General features: G+C 39.0%; 2 protein-coding genes across 3 annotated transcripts; one reads left to right on the plus strand and one right to left on the minus strand.

Moving 5' to 3' along the window:
* Positions 1–296: 296 nt before the first annotated feature.
* On the plus strand, positions 297–17,833 carry LOC122613741 (leucine-rich repeat and calponin homology domain-containing protein). Of its 2 annotated transcripts, XM_043788075.1 has the most exons (8): positions 297–958; positions 10,366–10,883; positions 10,953–11,530; positions 11,598–12,210; positions 12,269–12,406; positions 12,470–12,547; positions 13,337–14,305; positions 16,958–17,833. In XM_043788075.1, exons 1-8 carry the CDS (start codon positions 640–642, stop codon positions 17,147–17,149), a joined length of 3,405 nt encoding a protein of 1,134 aa, XP_043644010.1. In that variant the 5' UTR covers positions 297–639; the 3' UTR covers positions 17,150–17,833. The 2 variants fall into 2 exon arrangements, with proteins under 2 accessions (XP_043644010.1, XP_043644009.1); XM_043788074.1 differs by lacking the exon at positions 13,337–14,305 and having other exon boundaries at positions 300–958.
* Positions 17,834–20,894: 3,061 nt separating this feature from the next.
* On the minus strand, positions 20,895–21,665 carry LOC122614247. The gene is given in 2 exon segments (XM_043788780.1): positions 20,895–21,407; positions 21,410–21,665. Coding segments are annotated over 2 exon segments (606 nt in total). The 5' UTR covers positions 21,651–21,665; the 3' UTR covers positions 20,895–21,042.
* Positions 21,666–22,513: the final 848 nt, after the last annotated feature.

The following is a 22,513-nucleotide window of genomic DNA, read 5'->3' on the forward strand; positions in this document are numbered from 1 at the left end:
ATCCGAAATGCTTTGGTACTTCAATAAAACTATGAAAAGTGTAAGTGGGTTATAAATTACGAGGAAATTGTTAAATTTTGTTAAATTTTAAGATGAAAATACTTTAACGTAATGAAATGATAAATAAATACTTATTCAAAGTATTATCATACAAAAAGTAGCATTCTTTAAAATTTAAATTGCGATAGGAATGAAGCGCTCCTGTCATCGGCAGACTGTGGTATTTTATCGATAGTGCTCATATGCACGCTAATTTTAAACATACGGCGACGTTTCCAGCGCTGCCCATGTAGCATCGCATAAACCGATTCAGTTGTTTTTCGATTTTCGCAGTGCTTTGACGCTCGTACGCTGCGTGAGTTTGTGCGTGTGAGTGCGCGTGTGTGCGAGGAGGCAAAGAAGAGGAAGCAAGAAGGAAGCCGCAAAAGGAAAAGCCAATTCCGAGAAATCTTATCAATGAGCCAAGAAGACGAACACTAAATGGAAAATAATCGAGATGCGTGTGTTTCAATAGAGCGAATTTAGTTTCTAGTTTCGGTTTCTTTCGGCACTTTGCTGCGTTTCCTTATCGGTGTGATAGTTCAGCGCGTGCGTGTGTGTGTGCAAGTGTGTAGAAGTGTCGCCACGCCTACACGGGAAATGGCAGCAACGGTTTACCAACGCCTACATAGCGTCGCAGTCGGCGTCGGCAGCGCCGCTGGCAGCGCCATCGGCGGCGGGCCGGCTTCGTTTCCAGGATCTGGAGCGGGATCGGGATCTGGATCTGGAGTAGGCAACACTGGAAACACCTCCTCCTCTACCTCGTCCGCCCTGCTCAGCCACTCCCAGCTGACGCGCTCCCTGGAACGAATCCTGGAAGAGGCGCACTTCAGCGGCGAACTGATCCTGACCAATCGCAAGCTGAAGGACTTTCCCAGGACTGGAACGAAGTACTCTCTCACCGACACCGTCATCGCAGGTGGGTACCACTTTCGTACAGTGTATATTCGAAAGGGAGAACAAAGAAAAGGTGTTTTACAAGCAGGTTCCATGGCCGCAGAAACCAGGGTTTAAATTGTTTAGTTCACGAATCTAATTAAATAATGTAGAATTGCATAAAATATTAATATTACTAAATACTAACAGAAATGTTGTTTGGTAATAATAAAGGTTTGAAAATGGTCTTTAGTACAATGTCAGTTCTTGATTTAGTTTTGTTGTGACGTCAGAAAAAGTACAAGTACTGATAAAGCATTTCATCAAATGGCTTATCGCAAATGTTTGGCGTATATGTATACCTTCAGGGTGCGGCATTTAAGAAAAGGAGGTGTGTTGCTGTTGCCGGTTGCAGTTGCCACCGAACTTTTTCCATCTCCGTTGCAGTGGCGAATTTTCCTTTTGTTGTTTGAAAATCAATAATTTGCAGCAGCCGTCGGAGATTCATCCTTTTCCTCCTTTTCTGTCCTCCCATCAGCTGCTCTTTCTCTCTTCGGCTCTCCCATTCTCTCCCTTTTTGGACTGCGCTCAAGGACAATAATTACCGCCGTTTTTCGCTCTCCGCCACTTTGCACTATTCGTGTTATCCTTACTTATGTATTTTTATTTTCGCTGCAGCCGGCACGGCAATTTCGTCGAAGTTCAACCAACTTTCGTTTTTGTTAGGGCCAAAAAATATGCACCAGCAGAGAAATAGTAAGTGGGAAATACCCACCCAAAAGTCCACCGCCCTCTCCCAGCACCCCGCCCCCTCTCACAGCTGCTGCTACCCTCGAACAGATGTTCTCACAACGGGACATGTCTCTCATCGATTTTCACTTGTGTTTGTTGTATACACATACAGTAAACGCTGTGAAAGGCGAAAGGACACGTAGATAACACTAGCTGTCATTTTCTAATCGCTAAAAAAGCAAGATATGCCAATTTATCTATAGCCTATCACTTAACCATCCTTCGTAGATCGAAGATTATGTTCATTGAAATGATAAACATTATAAACTATGAAATACTATATACTATACTTTTAGTTTCTTGTTTTAATTTCTTGCTCGAAGAAAATTCCAACTACATTGTTGTTATTATTAAATTGTAATAATCAAGGCTGAGGTATATTATTAATCATGAATGTCGCCTTTCAGAGGATGCACTGTATTATGATGTATTTTCGGTGGAAATTTCTGGAATAGAAGGGAACTTTTTATTTTTGGACTGCGAAGATTAATTGCCTGGGCAGAGAGATATAAATAAATTGTGTCATAAATTGAAAACTAATTTGGTATAAGAATAGGGAAAGAACTCAATAAAAATTCCACTTAGCCCGTGCTTTTTATATATCATCCGACAATTGAAAATTAACAAAAATAAACAAATGAAAATTTTCAGAAGTATGGTTTGTCTATAATTAATTGAATTAAAATTAAATTTGTTTATCGCAGATACAAATTAATCAATTAAGTAAATTGAATTGAAATCTGCACTTCGTTATTTAAAAGAGAACGCAACCATTTAGTTGATTTTCTTTTAGTAAAAGTGAACATTAGGATATAAGCAGTGTTTAATTTATTTAAACTATTGAGATCAAATATATAAATAATGTTTAAACAATTTGAAATAAAGGTTTAAAGTTGTTTCCTTCCTAACCTAGGAAATATATTTTTAATTTCCTTCCAATCGGCTCCGCTCCCCGTTTTCCGTCTACGTGACTTGGCTGTTGAATTAAGCTATGACAATCCGTGACTTATAGTCACGCGCTATCTGTTCGAAATGGGGAAACGATCCCTTCTTCTTTGGAAAACCCTTCCCCACATGGAGAGCCACAGAGCTTCCGGTTTTTCGTTCGTTTTTCGAATAAGTTTCATGCGTTTTCTCACCAGCAATTGAGTCATCGGCTGCGAAGGCGTGACTAATTACTAATTAAAATGCTGGATTTGGTGTGAATGGACATGTGGAAAATGGTAAACAGGGGGAAATCGAGATACGTTGAACCTCTCGTTAAGGGTTAATCTTTGGGGAAAATATTTGTAAATACACCCTAGCGAAGAACCTCTACAAATTGCCTCTTCGAGAACAATGAAGCCACCCTCTGCGAAGGGTTTTGCATGTGGGGGCGGTGGACTTTAAGAGGTGGCAACGGCTCTTAGCCTTAATGGCTTGCAACCACAAGGGTTTTGAGTTTCCAAGAAATCGATGATTCTAAAGCTAAAGAAAACCAAAGAAACAAGAACAGAAACAGAAAAAATGGGGATACACGACCATTTTCCTTTCTTTATTTGCACGCATGCCATTTGCAACCCCCGAAATGGCATGAAGTTAAGTGGAATGGGCAGGCGCCTGTCAGCATTTCCTAAAATCATTTGTTGTTGCGGCCACCCCACCCACACTTTTTCGCAGTGCATTCCTTTGGGGCGTTTAATTAACACGCGTGTCACGTAAATCAAACAGAACCATAAACAAAACCTAGACAAAGGCCGGCACAAGAAAGAGTCAATCGAGTAGAGCGAAAAATCAACAGCAGGAAATTGTTTAAAGTAATTGCATCGAGAAGGAAAAGCAAAAAACGGGTACAAAATTGCAGCTGGCCTCAGCAGAAATTGTGAGAAGAGAAGCGCAAGCAAATGCAAGAAGGTAGCAACAGAAGCGGCAACATGCCGCAGCAACTTCAACTCGCCGCAGCAGCAGCAACAGCAGCTGCGCAGACCGCAACATTGGCGCCGGCTTAGGAGTCAGCAGCTGACGAAAGTGCTGTGCACTTGGACTTTTTATAGCCATAAACAAGGAGGTTGCTACAAAATATACTCTTTCCTGTAGTCCTTTGTCACTTACAGCATTTTCCTTTACTCGTGCAGCTAAGGAAAGTGCTGCCAACTAGGATCTTTTATAGCCATTAACAGGGAGTTTTTTGAATTACTCTTTCTGTATAACGCAGACTTCATTTAACTATTTACCACTTTGGGATAAGTTTGTCGCAAAATAACTGCTGGTGTCCTTCGTCACTAAGTGGTTCCACAGTGATATAAAAAAAACCAAAGATATGATATAACAAAATAGTTTCCTTTTCTTGAGCAGCTGGCGAACAGTTCCCAAGGATTACTCTATAAATTATTTGTACGTACATATGTATATGTATTACTAATTTTAAGTTTTTGTGTGAATGTAACAGTTTTGATAAAAATTAACTATTACATATTTTAGAAACCCTTTTAGTAGACCCTTGAAGAGGATTCTTGCAGTCATAATACTTTTCATAAATACTTTCGTAGACTGAGTGAACTGTCTGCCAAGTGACCGAGAACAAGAAATCTTTTCTGTTTGGGGAAGTCAAAGTACCGGCAAACAAAACAACAGCAAACTTATAGAGCGAGGGGAAATGCTTTTGTCGTGTGTATCCGACGCGTGTATTTGTTGTTTGCATTGTATATATGATGGGGCATAAAAAGACAGCTAGTCTGGTTTTTTGTACTTTTATTGCTATTTATTCTCCGTCTGCAGCAGACAAAAGAGGAAATGCGACCGCCGCAGCACGTCGCTTATCTCCAGTGGCTGTCAAACTGCACGGTTCATGGCTTGCATGCACAATGCAGCAAGAAAAACATAAAAAAATCGTTGGACTTAGCGATGGTATCAAGATAAAGTACTTCTCCAGAATGTCGATTGTGAAATAAATACCGAAGAAATTGATATGTCAAAGAAAATTAAACCAATACATTACAGACCATTGAACAAAACACACTATCTTCGTTACCCACCTTCCTTCCCACAGAAATATTTGGTAATATTGAATAATATTGGGCCAATATTGAATTAAAAAGTGCCAAAAGTAAGAATACTTAGATACTGGAAATATTATGGTATGGACTTTCCCACACTAATGTTATGCCTTGCTTTCAGCTTCTTGGTAAACAAATTATTCAATGAGCAGAAACTACATATGTACACACACAATTTCTGGCCATTGCATATGGATCACGTACCCCTTATATTATATCCATTTCTAAATGCACCCCATTCTGCTTATTGCGGGTTAAAAATAACATTATTATTTCAGCGATAAATGCAATTTGCTTGTCTCCTCGCTTGCTTATCTGCAGTTGAACGACTTATGCAGCTATATTTATGTATATGTTTATATTTATATATACATACATACATATCTTGGCAAATTGAGGGCAGTACAAACTTGACACAGATAAACGCGTATTATCCATTGAGTCATTTCCATTAATTTATAAATGTAAGCATTATTTAACAGGCGACGGGCAAATGTTACTAGTTTCTTAATTGCTGTGCCCAGCACGCGCTCATAAAAGAGAATCTACGAGAACAAAAAGATAGATCTGATTACAAGCACTTGTTACAGTGGGCACACGCTTTAATGAATTATTAGGTCACATATTATTAATACTTTATAAGAAATCACGCGAAAATCATGTGCTTAGTCTAACCATATCTACGTATTTTGTGGTTACATTTTGCTTAAAAACTATCATATCTGAGCCTTAAGAAGTCTGTTACGGAGGAGGTACTACTGTAAGGAAAACCTTTTGTTCACTTGTTTGTTTTTGCATTGGAAATATGTGACTAAGGAAAACACAGCTGTTACACTTTGAATTTGGAAGAAAAACATTACTCAGCAGCAGCAAGAAAAACAACGAAAACATAGCTGCTTCCAAATATTTTTTAAATATTTGTTTTCCTGGATGTTTACACTTGGCCAACACAGATTTCCACTGTTTGCTCTGTGATTAAATGAGCCTGGAGAACAGGCTGGCGATGAAGAAGAAATGCTACGCGAAATTACAGCGTCTACAGTAAACAAAGTGGAACAGACTTTTCTAGGGAAGTGGGCGTGTGTTTTTGTGTTGGGATTTAAAATCCGTATGTATGTATACATGTGTACATATGTGTGTCAGTGTGTTTCGAGTGCTTCCAGCTTTCAATATCAAAAAGTAATCAATCGATGGAGCAAGAACCAAACGAGATTTTCCATATTATTTATTTTGATTAGTTTGATGTGCGCATTTAGTTGGGACATTGCCCTATATATGAGAGTGCTTCTCAAGTGGTTTTCAATACAGTTCCAGAGAGTGGAATGTAAATAAACAAAACTTTATTGCTAAGTGGCTCGTTTGGGGTTTCAAGTCGATCATATTTTAATTCTGGGAAAAGTGTTATGCGATAAAAAGTAGTTTAAGGAATGCCAAAAATGGTTTGGTGACTTATCAGCATTTGTGTGTGTTTCCCATTCATATACGTTTATATAGTTGGCTCCCTACCCCAGCATTTGCCTTCTAAAAATTCCCATTAATTTTCCCTGCCCTATGCATAATGATTCATATTTTCATCGCCCCACTTAAGGCACACCAATTTAGCAATAACACTCAGGCAAATTAATTTCAATAAATCCATCAATAGAATCCACTGTGCCCGTTTGCGCCCCTTCGTTCTCCTAATGGTCAGTCAATATCAATGTACAGACATGTGGAGGCTTCCACATCCACATTCATTTTCGGCAAAGGCAAAATAAAATACCCCGCGAGCCAAATAAAGTAGCGACGGTATGGGCATCGAGCTCCAGCTCCATTTCGTGCTGGTGGAGAATCCGCCGCCCACATGGCTACACCAGAAAGCTACGCAGAAGGCAACAGCTGAGGGCAACGATATAAAGCTCCATTTGCCAATACAGTTGGAGCGCCATCAATTTAATTTTTTGCTTCTTCCGGTTTGGGCCCACGCCCATCAAAATGGAAATGCCACTCAATGTCTGCCACATGATTGTTTTTTTTGTGGTATGCACTTTTTAGCAGGGTATGTGCGGATATAAACTGTTAAGGATGATATCGATAGTTTTCTGAAATATTTTAATAATGCTTATCAAACTATTGCCTTTATCAGATAGCAAGCAACGTTATCTTCAAATCTATAAATTTATGGCAAAATCTTGTCAATCGTAAAACTGTTAATATATTGCCATAATATATGTTGCAATGGTTTTTTTTTTAGATATTTATTTACAAAATTAGCCGATTCTTCGTGTGTGGTCTGAAATAAATTGACGTTACCTCTAAATTCCACGCGCTTATTTAGTTTTCTAGAGGAATTCATGTAAATGCAATGGTTTGAATATCCATTACCTGCAAGGAGCGTCATAACCGAGACGTTCCCTGCTCCACTTACATCATCAAATTGTTCCATGGCTGTGCGTGCTCGTTGGCAAAGTTGACTTTGGGCGTTGCTCGAATCCATGTTTGTTCCAAATCCCCAGGCGCACCCAGTTTTCGGCTGGATGAAATGCCTGCGTGGTCCGAGGACAATTTCTGCAGTATTTATGGCATTATGGTGGAGAGCCTCAGGCGGTCGTTTGGATAAAAATGGAAATTAAAAGTAACGCGTATATTAAGAGACGCAAACAAAACAATGATGGCACTTTGCATTTTTTCGGCGTGTCAAACAATTTGATTTATTTTGCGAGACGTAAAAAACACATTTTCGCCTGTCGCATTGCGTTGAAGTTGGCCAAAAGCCAGCTGGGGGCCAAAAAAAGGGGGAATGAGCGGGGAAATAGAGTGGAAACTCTTGGAAAACTGCCAGTGAAAGCAGAATCGAGCAGGTGTCGCTAGCGATAAAAAATATCTTCGTCACGGGTCTGGTCTGCAGGTTCAAAGTACAAAGTCGCTCCGGGTCCCATTTTGTCCTAAATTGATGCCTCCGCATCAGGGAAATCCAATTTCCGCATCCTCGAACAACTTTTCAACCCAAGCCATCCCATCCCGACGTCATTGGCCGGCAAAGGTTTATTCAACTCAACAGGATGCAACAAAAAAAGGATTATGCACTCGTGAAAAAATGTTGAATATTTTTATAGATATATAGATATGCTCAGATATATATTTATTAGTTTATTACTGTTAGTATACGTTGCTTTTTTAGTCGAGAACCATTTATAATTTTTTGTTTGTAAAATAAATCTTTTATAAGACACACATGTTTACCTTTTCTGTTAGTGTAGTACTGTTGCCGCTTCTTAGCGTTGCATCACTGTGAGCTCATATTGTATGCAACAGAAGTAGGAGCTCTCCATGTGGCAGGTTACTGTCTAGAAGCTACCGAAGTCAAGTTCCCATTCATTCAACGGCTTTGTTCGCAGGAAGATATATGTGCATAGTCTACAAAGTCTAGTCTCAGTGACTCCCCAGTGCGTAAATCAGTTCGCAGCTGTCGCCAGTCCGCAGTCAGTTATTCAGTCAGTCAGTTAGTCAGTCAATCAGTCACTTACTCAGGTCAGCCAGTTTTGGTTGCCCCAGCAATTGCTCTTTCTGGTTTTCACTGTGTTTTTGGCAAGTTGCGTAAAATGCGCCTGAAGGAGGTGGGGAGGCAGTACCAGACTGGTCCGCGGGTCGTTAATTTTTACGATATGGCTATTAACATTCACCAACTTCTTACGCACTGTTTGCCAAGCACTTTAACTACTTGAAAAAGGGGAAGTGAAGAGCAGCAGACACCTTATTTAAATTTTAACGTACTGGATTTCTACCATTTGAATATTGTAGGTATACGCAGTATTGTAATTAAAAGTAAATCAAACAAGAGAGAACGCTATAGTCGAGTTCCCGACTATCTGATACCGTTACTCAGCTAGTGAAAGTGCGAAGAGTCTCAGCAGTGACAGTTTTGGCGTTTGGGCGCTAGAGTGGCGTGGCAAAAAGTTTTTGGCAAATCGATAGAAACTTATAAGACTAATACAAAAATGAAAAAATATCAAAACATTTTCAAAAGTGTGGCGTAGCAGCTTTGGCGTTTGTGGCGTTAGAGTGGCGTGGCAAAAAGTTTTTGGCAAATCGTTAGAAATTTATAAGACTAATACAAAAATGAAAAATATCAAAACATTTTCAAAAGTGTGGCGTGCAGTTTGGGCGTTTGTGGCGTTAGAGTGGCGTGCAACATGAATCGACAAACTTGCGCTGCGTCTATGTCTCTGGAGCTGTATCTTAGTCTCAACTTTCTACTTTTGTAGTTTCTGAATCTCGACGTTCATACGGACAGACAGACGGACAGACGACGGACGGACAGACGGACAGACGGACAGACGGACGGACAGACGGACATGGCCAGATCGACTCGGCTATTGATCCTGATCAAGAATATATACTTTATATGGTCGGAAACGCTTCCTTCTGCCTGTTACATACTTTTCAACGAATCTAGTATACCCTTTTACTCTACGAGTAACGGGTATAAAAAGCGGAGATCCAAGTCCAATAAATCCGCTGACTGAAAATCATTTCTTTGTTTGATCTAATTTTCCTATCGAACTGAATATTTTTGGAAGTAACTTTAGAACAGGTGGTTTCATATCGGATAATATGGAGCCCCCGTCAACGGTATCCACTAGCATGCACATTATCAAATTGGTCATGATATTCCAATAGAGAAACAGTTATTCCTATAATATTATATGAATATATTAATATATACATACATATATATTATATCAATAAATGTGCATTGGTTAATACATATTTTAATAATCCCTATAATTATTATTTCTTTTCTTACAAAAAGTAAGTAAAGCAATTAAAAATACTTTTATCTAAACGCTTATCTCGATCTGCCCAATTTTTCATGTCGTTTAATTCCTCAATTTAACGTTGATTATGTTTGCTTTGATTTGCTACACAGAAAAAACGATTGGATCGCCTTGTCTTCTAAATTATTAAATTCCTATTTGTGTTTTACTAATGCTACAAACCTCGTTGGTAACAGAAAGGTAGTTCTGTAAAATATTTATTTTTTAAAATATTAAAACACGTATATTTCACCTCCTGTCAGTGCGCCACGGTATTTTTTTGCTTTTCCTTCTTTTTTGTTGATTTATTCATAACCACTCCCCCACAAAGTCGCAGTTTTCGTGCTGTTTGCGCTCATTTTGCATGCAAATTCATTTAGTAAATTAATTGCCCACTCCGAACGCACTTGCCCACTTTTTGGAATTCTCTCCGGTATTGCAAAGGGTATGCTGGGATTTCTAAGTCTTCGACTCTCCCCAAAGACAGCCATTTTAGAGTTTTGCATAACATGTTGGGCAAATCTTTGCGATGCCAGTTATTATGTAGTTATTATTTGATGTAACTCTATAACATCATATAAACAACACAAAACACCAGAGGGCATTCAGAAGTCGAGCAATCCGGCCTCACTAGCATTACTCTTCCTGTTTGCTGGAATGAGGCAAATCAAATTGCCGGCAGATTGAGGTCAGGCGCTCCACTGTGGCGTGGAGTGCAAATGGAAATGGAAGTGCGTGTCAAATGGAATAAGGGTTCGGGTTCACTCAACATCCAACATCCAACAACTGGATCCAAATTAATATATGCCCTCTGCTTCCATTTACAGATCTTTCCCGGAATAGATTCGCCGAGCTGCCCGAGGAAGTGACCACGTTTGCCTTCCTAGAGACCCTGCTACTGTATCACAATACGATTCGCAGCATTCCGGAGTCGGTGAAGCAGCTGTCATCGCTAACCTATTTGGACTTGCGCAGCAATCAGTTGTCCTCGCTGCCCCGGGAGATATGTTTCCTGCCTCTTCAGGTTCTGCTGGTTTCCAACAATCGATTGTCTTCGTTACCAGATGAACTGGGTCGATTGGATCAGACACTGACCGATCTGGATGCTTCGTATAATCAGTTGGCCAATCTACCCGCTCGTCTGGGGGAGCTTAGATCTCTGCGTTCGCTGTCGTTGAGGAGCAATCACTTGCTCTATCTGCCCAGGGAGCTCACCTGTTTGAGTTTGATTTCACTGGACGTGAGCAACAACAAGATCGCTAGCCTGCCTCTCGAGATTCGTCACATGAGCACTTTGGTAGAGCTCCAGCTAGAGAACAATCCTCTGACCTCGCCTCCAGCTAGTGTGAGTTTATATTATGAATATTTAACACGAATGCCATATATTAAATTACCCTTCCTTAATACTTTATAGCTATGCATGCGAGGTCTGGTGCACGTGTTTAAGTTCTTGGAAACGCAGGCCACCAAGGACGAGAAGGGATCCCGCTCAGGTGGAAACTATGATGGATACACTACATTGCGAAGAGCTCCACGGCATAATTCCAGCGGCAATGTCCTAGAAGCTAGCACCACTGGCAGCACTAACAACCAGCGGAGACATCAAGTTGACTCGGGATATAACACGAGCGATGGTTTGGACAAGCGCTGGTCGCACGATGCTCCTGCTAAATCGAAAACCGATTCACCGCTGCACTGCGTTTCCAATTCGGCGGCTGCCACTTTGCCCAGGTCGCTGCCAAGTGCGGTTCACTCGCAAGCGGATCTAATGGACGCATCCCTTACCTCCAGCACTAGTACCATTGTGGATGAGAGTCTCACTTTGAGTCCCACAGCTTCGCCCTGCAAGTTGAGCTATGCACACTCAAATAGCTCCAGTAATAGCTCGTCGCCAGATCAGGACGACGACATAATGCTGGACCACCAGGAGCGAACTGTTCACCACGCTAATGGCAAATCCGGAAAAGGGCTGGGCAATATTCAGACCTACAAGTAAGTAAACTAGTATTTTTCTCATCAATTTGTTTTTTTTAATTTATGCATTTCATTTCGAAAAAAGGGAGTACAAGGAGGCCCTGAAGCAGCAGCGGAACCAGGAGGTCAGCGTGTATAAGCAAAAGCATCCGAATGCCAACCACAGTCCCAATGACGACGAAGATCTTTCTCCCTCACCGCCGGGCATTTCAAACGGATCTTCCTCGAACACACTGCCAAAGTCTATCATGAAACAGAATAGCAACCAAATTGGTCACAATGGGAATGGAAATGGAAACGCGAACGGAAATGGAGTCGATGATGTTGTTATACCAAAGAAACCCATCCAGAAGGTGATTCCCTCTCGAATTACAGAAATAAAGCCAGCATCCACAACCGGCATTCCCTCCGCAAACTCATCGGATTGTTTGGGCTACGTTAAGCCACAGAGTCCCATGAAGAATGGCACAAGCAAATTTAATACGTCCAATGGTGGAGGAGTGCCCCCAACAGTGGGAATCGCCAGTAGCACCACCATCAAGTCACCAGTCAGCTCCACCACAAAACTGGGCACAGTAAAGACACATCGCTCGGTGACCTGGAACCATGACATCCCCGCGGAGAAGCTGAGCTTCACCATGCGCCGGGAGTTTGATCGCCAAAGGGAGGAAACCGAATTGATGTCGCAGTTGAGAACTGTAAGTGCGAACGGGGTTCTTAAAAACGATGACTTTAGTTAACACATTGTTTATATAGATCATTGAAACGCGTCTGAAGATGACGTTGCCTGTGGATATAGCCTCTGCTCTGACGGATGGTGTTATTCTGTGCCATTTGGCCAACTATGTGCGTCCGCGATCAGTGGCCAGCATTCATGTGCCATCTCCCGGTGTCGTAAGTGTTTTGGGATCTTCCTTAATTTTGCATTTTATTTTAGTTTTGTTTTCTGCTTTTCAGAATAAGTTGACAATGGCCAGGTGCCGGCGGAATGTGGATAACTTTCTGGAGGCGTGTCGACGCATTGGCGTAGATGAGGTGTGTAGAAAAATGATTTCCTTATTATAGAAGTATAGTGCATTTTGAAACGTTAAAGTCAATAGAGATTCTTAAAATATATTAAGATGAATTATTATTAAAAAAAAGTCTTGTATACCCTTGCAATAAGAAAATTTATTTGAATCCTTCTTTTGCCCGTCTGTCGAACGAAATAGTATCGTAGTTATTTTAGAGTTGTATTTCATTGCATTTCATATACGTAACTACCATATAAATAATTGAAAATTAAATGAAAAGAAATGTATCTTCGATGTTTTTGAACAGAAAGTGTCCTTATTCAGTATGCATCAGATTTTGACAGTATACAATTTAAATGTTAATTTGTCATAGGAAGAGATTAATTAAAATTTAGATCATGCAATGCTCTTTTTCGGTATGCATCACGTAATTTTCCAAAAATATATTACTGCGAGGGTATATAAGCTTCGGCTTGTTATTGACAATTTATAGAAGTTACTGGCTTAAAAATGACTGGAATTAATAAAAATTCTTTTTTAATTGACTCAAAATGCACTGTACTCTGAATTTGTTTGTTCTGTAGTTCTAGTTATTGTTTAGCTTAAAGGTTCAAGGTGGCGTTGGTTGAATGCTTTATTATACTAAGTGCTTTTGATTCACTTTTTGTCCTAGACAATTTTAGTTTAGATTTAAGTGTATTTGATCCCCAACACACACACAATGACACACAACACAAACACACACACCCACATAAAATACCCCAGAATACAAACAAGAAACTGATGCATCTGTTATTGGTGTTGGTTGCAGGAGTTGATTTGCTCCTGTGAAGATGTTGTGCCACAAATTGATCCGCAACAACCACAATTGCCACGTGCTGACGATGACTATGATGCTGATGTTTATGTCCAAGATGATGGCAGCATCAGCAGCAGCAATGACAGCAGCCACATGCAATGCAGCGACGATTGCAACAGCAGCAGCAACCATGTTTATAGAGTTCCCAATGCATTGGCCCTACTGCGCACAGTGACCGCTCTGATTGCCATGGATGAAAATCCGTATCATAAGCAGCTTCATCATCATCTTCAGCTAGAGCAGCAACACTTCGAGCAAGAGCAATTCAGTGAGCCAACTACCTGCAGCCAACAGCAAGAACAGATGTTGCAGTTGCAGCAGCAACAGCAGCAGCTAGAGCATGTATTGTATGAGAATGGCCAGCCAAGGGCTGAAAATGATGATGGGGTTGAGGATCGTGATGATGATATAGGCAAACGGCAGCAGCAACTGGCGACGGTGGGTCAAATGCTGCTGAAGGCCAAGCAAAAAACATATGAAAAAATAAAACACAATCTGCTCAGTGCCCATGGTCAGCATAACTTCCAGGGCAATAATAACAATAGAATGTTGCACACGATTGTGGAGAATGAGCACGATGTGGCCGCTGCAGGACCGGCGGGTCATTATCAAGTAATAGACGAAAAGCAAGAGGAACCGCACCAGCAAAAATCCGAGGACTCGAAGGATGCAGCCGCACTGGGAAACGCAACCAAGGAAGCCATCAGCAAGCGGATCGAGTTCTTCGAGCAGCAAAAGAGCGGAAAACAAAAGCTAGAGGTCTTCAGCATCTACTTACCGAAGGAGAAGACCAAGGGACTTGAGCTTGAGCAGAAAATAAAAGCAAAAACCAACGAAGCTGGATCTTCAATATTAAAGCACGACTCCCACACATTGACAGTGATCCTGTCATGCGTTTTCATCGCCACCTTCCTCTGGCTGGTATTTTTCCCGCTGCCTGGCTAGTCTATATAGTACAGCTTCATTTTATTAACGCCTTGGTTTGCCAGTAGAGTTAAGATCTAAAAACAATAGAGTTAAAGCTGCTTTTGCGCTTTTCCACTGGGTAGTGAGTTCTTGAGGCTGCTTTTGTTTACTGCTTAGGATTACGTCCCATATTTATGAAAAACTCTAAACCTAGTTTTTAGCCTAAGAAATTGAAATTCCCCAAAAGACAAGCAAAAAACTTTGAGGCATTTAATGAGAGGAAACGTAAAGACTTCAAATCAATATTTGGCTCCTATTTCTATATGATTATTTAAGGGTGTGCACAATCATATATAAAATGTATTCTCATTGATTAGTTAAAATGTAAGTTCCATAAATTACAAATGCTCTATTTGCGTTTCAACCTAAAGTTCCTTTTAAAAACCTTTCTAGAATTATCATGTTTTTTTTTTAATTAATTTTATTATTTTATACTATTTATATTATTCATATGAATATAACTATCATCTGCAAATACATTATGACAACTAATAATGACTGTTCTAAATTTAACAGATTTTATAACAATCTCCGGACTAAATATTTGTATACTATTTGTATTATTAATATGTAAACTACTACGTAAACTTTATTTAGCGTTTTATAAATACATATTTATTTTTATATTACCTACATATAACTCGACTATAAGCAAAGCTATCTTTCAACGACTTCGATTGTGCATACCCGTAGAAAATAATTAAAACAGAGCCGTTTTATAAATACCCCCCGAGTAACCACATATTCCTAGTTCATGTACAAGCTATTGAACTCTAAATTGGATTTAGAATTAAAGAACGAAATTCCAAATTTACATTTGCTTAACCACGTCTCGAGTCGTGCCGAACTGAAAAAATCATTAACAATGCGCTTCATTTCCCTAAATTTTGCAAACCGTTTAAAGTATGATTGACCCAAGTTACAACGAAACTAAATCGATTTAAGTTCCATTCATATAGAACATGAATTATTGTAGAAATAGGAACGATACAATATACAAACACATGTACCAGGTAGAAGGTAGGAGGAGGATGGAAGAGCAGGAAACACACTTGTTACAGTTTGATGGACAGCGAACCTTGTAGTAAGTGTAAAATGGAACTACTGGAGGAAGGTGAAGCTGTGAGGTTTTACTTGAAGCAGGGACACTCAAAATAGTTGTAGCAGTTATATATGAAGAAATAAATCTATAGCCAACCAATGTACCCGGTTGAAAGGATTCGTTTGACCAGAGAGAAGTTAGAGAGAAGTCTATTTTGTCAAGTACACAGCATTGAGTGAGCCATGTTGTGTTTTAATGATTTTGTAATACATTATAGAGCTAGAACAGCATACAAAATTATTCCATCTTGCAAGTACTTTTTATGTACAAATTAATTGTGTCAAAATAACAAATATCTAAATATTTAAAAAGTGCATACCCAAACATAACTTTCTTTTGTGAATCAATTCAAATGCGCACACTTTTATGTAGGAACGACCACGTAAATATAAATAATAATCACAAAACAGTGCCTTTGAATGAAGAGCGGCGACGGTCTAGTCTGCCCAAATGATCTATTACAATCTATCCTTCTAAAAGCAATAATTTTTCAAACGACGCTTTTCTGTATCTATTTAATTTGCAAACAAGTTCACACAACCTAACTTCAAAATGTGCTTACAACATTCCTAATATTATTAATAGTTTATTATTTTAGGCAAGCTATTGTACTTAAACGATGAAAAATGAAATCTAATCAAATTTCTAAAAGAAACACTATCTCCAACACTCAGAAGTAAAAGATAAACATATATATTTATCTAGCGTCTAAAATCAGAAATATATATTTTGTCTAACAAAATTATTAAAGGGAAGACAAAGCATTGAGGCAGCTGTAATCAGTCATACATTTTTATGAAAAACAACACGTATTTAACATGCATATATACTAAAGAATATATAAGAAATCTCCAAAATACGAATTAAAGCCAAAACTTTTTTTCAACATTTGTCAGTGGAATATTCCATACGCATATACTTCCAAACCAATGAAAATGAATCCCGTTGCATTTAAATTTAAGCACAAAATGTCAAATAAGCGCTATATATACAAGTGAAATCAAAGAGCAAAATATACGAGAATATACCAAAAACGAAACGTTTACAGTTTTACAATAATTGTGTCTGAGCTAGGACTCAAACCATCGGTGCAGATTGTCATTTGACTGATACCTGATCCAGTTGCTTGCAAACTGTGGATTACTGGTACTTTAATAAATGAAAGCAATATGTTTACGGAATTAAAAAACTTAAACTTTTCATTCTTTAATTTACCGAATTAAATTTAAACTTTTGAGTTAACTTACCACAAACTTATATTCTTGAGAGTCAGTTAATCAGGAATCAGTATTTAAATATAGTTTGCAAAAACGATTAAATCAAAGATGCTTAAATACTTTCATAGACTGCATTGATATACATATCTGACTTCCGTATTGGGAATATAATAATAACACTTTTCTTTATTAAACGCCTGCTCCAAAAGTACAACAAAGGAGGATTCCCAAAGTTTCTCAACCTCCCAATGAAAACTTAATGTATTTGTGTAAATCTTATTTTTGTAGAATCTAATTTGCTGCGCTGCTGACGTGCTGGAGGGAAAAGGTGCCGTCCAAGTGGCCATTACGGTGGGTGAGCTTTTCCGGCTTCATGGAAATGGTGGCTGCGGCAGTGGCAACAGCAGTGGAGCCGCCACGCCCACGAAGTCGCCCACCAGAACGACACGTGCCACACTGTCGCCAACGCCATTGGCTTAGGATCGGTGGAAGCAGGACATGGATGTTGAATCGGTACTCTAGGATATTCCGCTCATATCTGGATGAGTCGGCGAAATGGGTTTCCTAATGGCCGCCATATACACACTTACATCAAATACATGCCAAATGTATAATTTGTTGACACTTACATATATCTCACTCATTTTTCTAGGTTCGTAGTTCATTTATGTAGATACACAACAACACTTACAAGGAACACTTAAAGAAACCAAAATACAAAGAGCACAAAGCAATCCAACATATATCGAATCAGATCACACAAGTCACAAATTATTTATGCGAGTTTTTGTTTTGTGCAATTGTTTAGATTTAATTATGCATGTGCTGCAATCGTCGTCATGTTTTTTTGTTACAATTTCCCTATCACACCCATACGAGCGAAATATCGGGCCAAAATTACGACTAGCGATTAGTTGCATATTGAATACTGTTTTAAGTATGAATCACATATGCATGAACATCCAAATATTTAGATATTTATCGAATTATTATTATGGCATATTTATTATGTAGCTTAGATGTAGATCTACGATTAACTGTGGTACACATTTTCTACCGGCGCTGCATCATTTCTACGAATCGAATTGTACTAGACCTCTAAGTCTTGGATTATACAAATACTATATATATCAAATAAAAGCGGAGGAAAACTGTCATACGTAAGAACTATTTTCTTTTAATCGGGGGAAATATTTTTGCTTGCCTGCTCGACGAAAATTGGCAGCAAATGCCAACAGCTGTGGCGCAACAAAAAATGGCGTAAAAATCCTGAAAGTTTTCTTTTGTAGTTTCATAATTTGCATAATGCGCCAAACAAACCATTGACTTTTTGGGGGTGGGAGGTGTAAGCGGAATCAAAACTGCTCAAGCGAAAATTAAAAACACTCGACACATCCGCCAGTTCTGTTTAGCAGCTGCTCCAATGGCAGTCATTTTGGTAAGTGAAATGTTTGGAAAGTTAACTGCAGAGCAATATTAAAAAAAATCTACTTTTCTAAAGTAGTTTTTTAAGAATAGTAACACTTTTGTATGATAGACTTTCATTTTGAAATTATTTAGTAATGGTTAGTGAATAGTTTATCGCTTCTATGCTAGTAGCAAAAACATCTGAACCTTTCAGCTATTTGTGACTCATCAATTAGTCAGGACGCAACCTAAGCAGCACCTATTACTAATTTACGCCTACGGCAAGAAACAAGGACACAGGACAAATAAAGAGACCTGGGCAGGAGAAAGTTGGGGAATCGAGTGGCTCTGAGTCATTTATCACTGTGAAATTTATTAAAATGATTATCTCGTATCTACATTTCGCACGGAATGCCTAATTTTTTCCAGGACAAAACAACACGCGCCTTCTTCTGAACTTCAGTTTGCTCAGGACTTTTTTTGTGGTTTCCTATTAGGGGTACTCCGGCAGTTTTTGCCATTTTCAGCCACTGATAAGGCAAAGGAACAAAGCGTCCCAAAAGTGAGAGGGTGCACTTAGAAAAATCCTTCCTTTTTAGGCTTAACTAAGTGAATTAATTCTGTAAGTTTTCCTGTTATGTTTATTAGTAGAATTTAAACATCAATGAAATTTGATTATTTATGATACACGTGGCTTTTAATAATGAACGTTTTTAGCAATGAACGTTCACGTATTTGGTCACTCAAAATATAAATGTCTCAAAAGTCTTTCAGTGCTATGGGCGGAATTCTTGGTGTCCCTCGGCTGGGGCCATAGTTTAATTGTGACATCCGAACAACTCCACAACCCCTCCGCTGGAATAACGCCTCAGGAGAGGGCAATTAGTTGAACTGCGCCCTGGGGAATTGAGATAATTAAAATGACTTCCAGTACTGCTGCTACATGCGGAAATATTTTTTAGCCAACTAATCTGATTGCTCCTACATCAACTGTGTCAGCTGTGTGTGTTCTTGTGCGTTTGCTCATAGCCCTTTTGAGAAACGAAACAGAGTCAACATTTGCATTCGATTCAATGGCAAAAAGCACTTTAATTTATTTACCCCCATTGAAAGTCATTTCGTTCTAATCCTATTAATTCAAATTCAAACACTTTTACCACCGCATCAAATAGAATTGCTTTTTGAAAGAGCAAGACGAGGGGTAGAAATGTTTGGCTGTTCTTTTTGTGGGCGAAAAAATTGCATTTCATTGTTTTCAGCAATCGGAAAATATTTTACCTTGGCAAGGGATAGCTTTTCAGCCATTGTGTTCCGAATTCAGGAATTCAGTACTACCACGAACTGAAGTTGGACGCAATCAAAAGTAAACTAGAAAACGCAATCACGGCGACAGCTTTTGCCAAATGACATTTCAGAGTGTTTGATGTAGATTCGTTCTTTTTAATTCAAAATGAATTTAGAACAAAATGCTGCAGAAACCCAATCGAAGAAATTTGTAATTTAACAATCCACGGGAAATCCTTAGTTATTTATTTTCAAAACAATAAATTATTGCTTTTCTTAGCCAGTTAATATTACAATGAATATTTAAAAATCCAAGCTCTATTAGTAAGCTAAATAAATATATGTAGCTCCTACATTGAATTACACTAAATAAACATATAAACGTCTTCAGCTTTAACATTCGAAATATCTGCGAAAAACATAAATCCTTTAATTTTATTTATACCAAAAGTATGTAACAATTTTAATTTGTTTGTGGCCTCAAAGCGGGGAATTATCCACTTGGCTATGCCCTATTTAAATGCATTTTAACCCACTCCATTCATCCCCAACAGGCATCATAATGAAGATGAATTTTTGTAGATTGTGTATTTATCCGGTTCGTGAAGCAATTTCATGCTATTTGTTTGGCCAAAGTTCCAACTGAGTTGATTTTCCGGCTTTCATTACGCCTTGGGCCACCACAGTGTAGGCGAAATTTAAATAATACAAAAAAGAATATATATATACATACATATATAGATCTAGGCGTAGGAAAGGGTCTTTAAAATGCCTTTTTGAGGGGGCTACAGACACCATTAAATATGCAGCAGACGATCCTAAAACACGTATCATCCTCTGATGCCGCCGCAGTTTCGCACTTTCGTTGCGCTAAATGAGTTTCAGCGGCAAAATTAAAAAGTTTATCAGAAGCAGCAAGCAGAGGTGTGTGTGTGTGTGTGTGTGGCAAAAAAACTTGAAACTTTTTCATGAAGTTAAAGCAAAGTAAAATCAAATTATTGTGGTTGCTCGCAGGCTGGCAAAAGGATTACGCGATGGTGGATCTCCGCCTTCCCGCGCCACTACCACTACCACCCCTACCCTCCGCCCCACTTTTCGCCCCATTTTCCTCTTCCACCCCCTCTTCCAACCTCTTCAGCTCCCACCTGTAATAAAACATGCCGCCACTGCATTTTGGGAAGGCTGCCAGACAGAGGGACGCCGTCTCCATAGCCAGACAGTTAGACTCGCCTGGCTGCCTGTTCACATGAAGTTGGCGCATTCTAATTGAATTTTCACTTTTTTCAGACCGCTCCCACCGCCCCCTTCAGCTCACCTGTGCGACTACGTGACGATGGCCTGGCACAGAAATTGAAATAATTATTTTTAATCTTAAGTACGACTTGCGCGTAATGAGATTTGGATTATCCCTGCGCCCTTTTTTCCAACTCCCCTAGACTTGTGCAAAAGAAACTGATTGCTGTGAGACGCATAAAAAGTATCTGTGTGTTTGGGGAGCACAAAAAAGATGCGAAATTCTTTTTCGAATGTGTGGCAGAAATTATATATTTGTGAAAATCAGATTCTTAGTAAGAAAAAGGAATCTATTTGTTAAAAACATATTAGGGAAAACAAACTCAGGGACCTTACATCTACGGTTTTATCTTTGTTTTTGTGACACATCTCATTCTCCACTTTCCTTTTTAACATCGTCTACGTTTTGCCATAAGGACTGCCGAAGGACGTCTTCCACAACCTCTGCACCGTGTTCGGCAGTCCCTGCAAAGACCAAGAAAATCTCTGGGTGAGAGATCCTGCATAGCTTGCAATCGTCGAGTACTTCTTTTGACTGAACCATGTAAAGACTCGGAATCCATCGAACTTTCGCTATCACTGCTATATTTGCCCTCGAAAAGATCTAGCAATTTCAGAGCAGTTCGCAGACGACGTTGTGTTCCTTTATTGATAGTTATGGTTAGGGATTTATCCTGCTTTTCGGAAGTTCCTGCCTGCGAGACTTTATCAGATTTTTTTCCTAAAATATTTTTTCTTTCAAGATTCCTTGGCACTTTTGCTTCTGTGGTTTATCGGCAATTTTAAATGCTCTTTTAAAATCTTCACACGCTTTCGACATTTTGCGTTTAATTTCCGATGATGTTATCTTAGATCTTTGTCCCTCCTGAAAATGTATCTTTTTTTTGGTTGGCTTACAGTCGAAATCCACACGATCGGCTTCGTTCTGGTTCAAATCGATAAAGTTTTTCAATTGAAGGAAGTACTGTCCTTCGTTCGATCTCTTTTTTTCTGCCATAATTGATAATCAAGAGTATTTGACTTTTTTTTGCCTTTTGAAAATCTTACTACACTACTGATTTTGATTGTGTATGGTATGAATCAGGGACACCGAACAGTGAAACTTGATTTCTTTTTGATTTTCTTAACTTGGCCTACGTTGGTGCATAAATTGCCAGCAGGCAGGAAAAGTTTGGCCACCCACAACCCTCGCAAATATTGCATTTTCATTAAGTTAAAGTTTGGTTTTTAGTTTAATTTTTTCGTACCCTTTACGGCTTTCCCCCCTCCGCTTACTTAAAAACTTTTTGCGGCAAGTTTTTGGCTCAAAGTTTGCATGTGTTTATCTGTCAGTGTGTGGGTGTAAACGGTACGTATGTATGTATGTGTATGTGGGTGAAAGAGTGTGTGTGAGCGCGTGTAATAATCATGTGCGCAGTCAAAGCAAAATGACGATAGCATTGACGCTCCGCCATAAACTTTTGACGGGCCAAGTTGCTTTGGGCCAAGTTTCAAGCTGCCAACTACAGCATCGCCCCTTATACCAATTTCCTAGATTTCTCTGTCTGCCAATAAGAAGCTTATTTAGTTAGTAAGGCTGATTAGGAAGAGTCTTTAGTACAAAATCAACCTAAAGGGAGTTACGTTTCTTAATTTATCTGATTTTTGAATTAGCGTCCACTTTTATGCTTTCATTCATATCTCATATATTATATAAAGCTACTATATAAATATTATATAGCCACTTTTGATATATGTAACTTGTTAGTTTTTAGTTTTATATCATTCTTTTAAATAGTTCCCAATAAATAAAATATTTGATTTTGACTTTCTAAATTTCCAATTTAAAATCAGTTGATCAAAAGTGGGAGGGCTATAAAC

The sequence above is a fragment of the Drosophila teissieri genome, chromosome 2R (genome assembly GCF_016746235.2).
Source record: "Drosophila teissieri strain GT53w chromosome 2R, Prin_Dtei_1.1, whole genome shotgun sequence".
Classification (NCBI taxonomy): Eukaryota; Metazoa; Arthropoda; class Insecta; order Diptera; family Drosophilidae; genus Drosophila; species Drosophila teissieri.

Bases quoted from the DNA above. Each gene is read 5' to 3' on its own strand.
- LOC122613741 (XM_043788075.1), top strand. From the start codon at position 640: ATGGCAGCAACGGTTTACCAACGCCTACATAGCGTCGCAGTCGGCGTC. The intron at 11,531-11,597 runs GTAAGTAAACTA...TTTCGAAAAAAG, and splicing joins GGCAATATTCAGACCTACAA to GGAGTACAAGGAGGCCCTGA. The intron at 12,407-12,469 runs GTAAGTGTTTTG...TCTGCTTTTCAG, and splicing joins ATGTGCCATCTCCCGGTGTC to AATAAGTTGACAATGGCCAG.